This window comes from Brachionichthys hirsutus, unplaced genomic scaffold (genome assembly GCF_040956055.1).
Source record: "Brachionichthys hirsutus isolate HB-005 unplaced genomic scaffold, CSIRO-AGI_Bhir_v1 contig_580, whole genome shotgun sequence".
NCBI lineage: Eukaryota > Metazoa > Chordata > Actinopteri > Lophiiformes > Brachionichthyidae > Brachionichthys > Brachionichthys hirsutus.
In genome coordinates this window covers 19942-25000 of record NW_027180911.1, presented here as the reverse complement: position 1 = coordinate 25000, position 5059 = coordinate 19942, and the positions used below count along the sequence as shown (strand labels likewise).

General features: G+C 40.9%; 1 protein-coding gene across 1 annotated transcript; it reads left to right on the top strand.

The window, feature by feature from the left end:
• Positions 1-2693: 2693 nt before the first annotated feature.
• Positions 2694-3827, top strand: htr1b (5-hydroxytryptamine (serotonin) receptor 1B). Its single transcript, XM_068759853.1, has one exon. It carries the CDS (start codon positions 2694-2696, stop codon positions 3825-3827), a length of 1134 nt encoding a protein of 377 aa, XP_068615954.1.
• The last annotated feature ends 1232 nt before the right edge of the window (positions 3828-5059 follow it).

Below are 5059 nucleotides of genomic sequence, written 5' to 3'. Positions count from 1 at the left end.
GTGATGAACCGATGGCTGGTCCAGAATGTACCTTCGCCTCCTGCCCAAAGTCAGGATTATCAGTCATCTCCCACAACCCCACAGAGGACAAGCAGTGACAGAACCGAAATGAATTCCTGCATGAGGGACATTGTCACTGCTGGAGAACACAGATGTTAAAATAATCCGTAATCAGCTATCCGTTACTAACAGTGAATTTCTTTTTCATTTGACTTCCTGATTCTTACCAAAAAAAAAAAAAAAGAATACCGTTTCCTGCTATATGAAGATCATTTTGAGGTTTATAGAGCCTGGATGAATCAGCGCATTATGAATTTGCTCCTTTGTGAAATTCCTTCATGCTACATTTCACTCTAAATGGTTTTTGAAACTTTGACACAAGCGCCCTTGTTTCAGCTTGTCAGAAATTAATGGTCATTTAAGTCTTAACCAGCAGGTAGCATCAGCAACACGGAGGTCATAACTCAAGTATTTTTAATAAGATTACAGTCATTTTATAAGTGTGCTTGTACTTCAGTCTTGATGTGAACTTTATACATCAGGTCAATCATTAGACATTTTATAACCCACCCTTTATTTTATTAATTGTCTATTTTCCCATTGTTCATCTTTGGTACTGTATGTTTTCAATTTTTTTGACATGACAAATGTTATCACTCTTGTAAAGCGCTTAAAGCACTGCAATCTGCTACATTCATTATTATTATGTTGATTATTATTAAAATAAAAATATTGTACAAGTTACATTTATTAAAATGTCATCCAAAGCATTTTTACAGTACATTTTTTTTAAAATCTGAATGATATCATGTTACTCTTGTATATGTTTAAAGAACGCTGAGGTGCTCCTCAAAGGAACAGACTTTGAGTAATTTAATATTAGTTTTATTGGTATTGTTAAATGTCGATGATTTATGTACTGAGGACTTTCAACGGAAGCAAGACCGCACGGGCTTTAGTGAAATGCTCCTCTTAGACAGGATGTCTGACTGTATTTGTACTGTAATACGTGCTACTGTTTGACTGTACTTGTACTCTAACATTCTATCTAATAAATTCATCATCATCACTTTAAATAGGCTGTGTGTAAAGAGAACACAGATAAAGGGTAGGAGCTGTCCATGGTGCTGAATGGTTCAGGTGTAGCTGTTTGCTTTACAAATAGGCTGAGCTCCTTAAGAGTCCCACAGTGTAAATGTTCAGCCTAAGTACTCATATTAGAGCACTTTTAAAAGATGCACAACATTTGGACCGGTCTGCTGAAGTGCCTGATTGCATAATTCATATATTTTCCTGACCAGACTAAAAACTCATTCCGCTAATGTCATCAGGATTTTCAATAGGTTATTGGCTCATTGCGGCCTCGTGAGTGAACTTCAGAACTGACATTATCGATTGAAAGAGCAATCCACCTCCTCACATACTGGCGTCATGAAATGTCAATATGAATGTCAGCTGTTTTCACTCCTCATAAGCGCCAAATTGCAGCATTCAATGTGTATGAACTCATTTGCTTTAGTATTTATGAGGTTTAGTGTCACCGCAGTCTGATACGGCTCTCGTTGAGGGTTTTTGAATTGTATGTAATGTATTTATTAATCATTAAAGAATGCTTTAGTGTGCATGCATCAGTCACAATTAAGAACAACTTGTGTATTGCTGAGTTGCTTTTATTGTTTATCCTCAGTAAGCTTTTAGTCCATCGTTTTTATTGCACAATTCTACATTTGATTTGAGAATATATTTATTAGATAGAATGTTAGAGCAGTACAAGTACAGTCAAAGCACAGTATGTATTACAGTACAAGTACAGTCAAACACCTTGTCTCAGAAGAGCATTTCACTAAAGCCCTTGCGGCCTTGTTTCCATTAAAAGTCCTCAGTACATAAATCATTGACATTTAACAATACCAATAAAACTAAAAATAAATTACTCCATGTAATTTGTTTGATTGACTGAAAGTTGCTTTCCCCACAATGGTTTAAGTATATAATTTTTATCATTACGCATTATGAACCCTTCATAAATTGTAATGATACCAATAACAACAGCAGGAGCTTATACACTACACGATATAAAACAATATTTCCCCCTCTTCAAATCGAATATTTAAGGTGCGCATCATGTGACAAACGAGAAACACTGGGCACTACGACCCAGCAGTAACCTCCTCTTCACCGAGACAGAAAAAACAAGGCTGTGATCTGTGGCGCTTGTTTGATGTCAGAGTCAGTATAAAACTGAGACCTAGGGTTGGCTCTGGCATTCAACCACAGGGGGCCTGGGGGGGGTGACGCAGCCCTGGAGAACTTCTGCCCTACATGTGGATTAACTGTTCCATCTTTATAAGATGTTGGAGTACAGAACGCACCGCTTAGAATCAACAAAACCCCTTTTCAGTGCTGTATTTTGTGTCAGGCAATTAAGTGTTTTCTTTATGGGCGCAAAACGGAAACGTGTCAGCAGCTGGATGGATATTTGCTTCCACAGTTTTTGCATTTGCGCGTCAAATCCCGACGCAACAGAAAACATGAGGAATGAAGGGACCCGTGATTTTTGTTTCAGAATGATTGTGACTTTTATCTGACCACGATGGCGCGACTGTGGCGACGTTCATTACGCACGGGGGGCACCTGAACTGTCAGAAATTCCACAGGGCGACATAAAATACGCGAAGAAGTGACTAAAAGTTATGGAGAGCTCAGGTCGGATCGGGCCGACCCAGCTGTTGAACATCACAAACGACAGCTTTGTTCCAGATTCTCCAAACGTGGACGCAAACGAAGAGAGCCTCGCCTATCAAATCAGCCTGGCGCTGATTCTCTCCGTCATTACGCTCGCCACCACTTTATCCAACGCCTTTGTCATCGCAACGATTTCACAGTCCAAGAAACTGCAAACTCCCGCGAACTTTCTGATCGCCTCTCTGGCCGTCACCGACCTGCTGGTGTCTCTTCTGGTGATGCCCGTGTGCGTCCTCTACACGGTCATCCACGCGTGGACGCTGGGGCAAATCGTGTGCGACGTCTGGCTGTCGTCGGACATAACGTGTTGCACCGCGTCCATTCTCCACCTGTGCGTAATCGCTTTGGATAGGTACTGGGCCATAACCGACGCGGTGGAGTACTCCAAAAAGCGCACGCCGGGACGCGCGGCCGCCATGGTGGCCACAGCCTGGGTCATCGCCATCTCCATCTCCCTGCCGCCTCTCTTCTGGAGGCAGGTGAAGGCGGAGGAGCTGACCAGCTGCGGCGTCAACACGGATCACATTTTCTACACCATATACTCCACTTTTGGGGCTTTCTATATCCCTACTTTGCTTCTTATTGTCCTCTACGGACGGATTTACGTCGAAGCTCGGAAAAGGATCCTGAAGCAGTCTCCCAAGAAGGTGGGGAAGAGACTGACCTCGGCGCATCTGGTCACCAATTCCCCTGGATCCGTGGCGTCGACGACCTCTCTACAGTACGGGAGGCACGACGCCCCTTCCAGCGACACCGGGTCCTCAACAAGCGAGAATCAGGTCAAAGTGACGGTGTCGGACGCGCTTTTGGAGAAAAAGCGCATTTCAGCAGCCAGAGAAAGAAAAGCGACAAAGACTCTGGGTATAATTCTTGGGGCTTACATCGTTTGCTGGTTGCCATTTTTCATTTACACGCTGGTGGCAGCCACATGTGAAGCATGCTTAAACCCCGAGTTGTTTGACTTTTTCACCTGGCTGGGGTATCTGAACTCCCTCATCAACCCGATCATATATACAATGTCCAACGAGGACTTCAAGAAAGCTTTCCATAAACTCGTGCGTTTCAGATGCTGCAGATCATGAGCCAATGCTCCTCCTGCATCCAGTGAGATTTATAAATGTATTTATTTTATATGTAAAACAGTAAGATTATCACAAGTTGTGCATGCAAACAAAAGTGTATATCTTTAGTCTTTGGATCCAGACGAATAAAGAAAACCTCTAAAAATGTTGCAGATTAAGATTAAGACCTCATAACACTGCTATCGGTAAATATATTTACATGGCTGCTCATTGTGCACAAAAACGTGAGATGCTGACTAGAAAGCTAACTCAAGATAGAGGAGAAGAGATCAACTTTACTGCAACTCACAAAATCAGTCAAACCTCTGCAATTTGTGTTCTGTATGGGGAGGAAATAATTTTAAATCCATGCAAGCACAAGGCGTTCTTCAAATGCTGCACAATTAATCCAGGTAAATAGGATCACGAACATATGACATGATTAAATCAACATGAAAATGTGGCTCAAGCGTCCTTTAGCCACAAATAAAGCCGAGTAGTTTGACTTTTAATCAGAGAATTAAAAAAACGTCTGTATATTGAAACGATAACAGTGGTCTATATATAAATATCTATATTCTTTTGTTATGTTCATGGAGTCGTTGCTGCTATACCCTGTATGGTTATCGTTTTTATTTAGAAAAGTACACTGAAAAGAATAAAAAAAAAAGAGATTCATATCAGTGTCAAACAAAGAAACTGAAGCTGATGTTTACCCAGCAGAGCTGAAAGCTAATCACAAGTTCAATTTTACAGAACAAACACCACCTTGTTTTACTGTGGTGTGGGTCTATTTGCTGCTACATTAAATCTATATCTACAGTATGTTGCATTTATGTGTGTGAAACCGTTTGCCATGGTGTGGTACAGACCTTTTTAAATGGCGTCAGGCCTGCAGCTCCACAATAAAAAATAAAAAATGCTGAGGATTTGACTGCATTATGCTGCCCTTCAGAGACGCTGTGCAATAAAGGCTAAAGTATGTTTGGAAAGACTGGATCAAGTGAGTGTTTTAATGGAGTTTTAAGTTAGGATGTGGTCAAAACCTCTTGAAAATTGTATCTTTTTTTTTTTCTTCATGCACTACTATGTTTCTGTGAGGAAAAGTGCTGCGATACTAATGCAGCTTGTTTTACCACTGCTTTCAAGTTCAAGTATAGTTCTTGGGATTAAATTAAATGCCATACTAATATTATGATGGTGTCAAAATAAATCCAAACAACCAACCATGTGGAATTCAGACGAATGTGCAT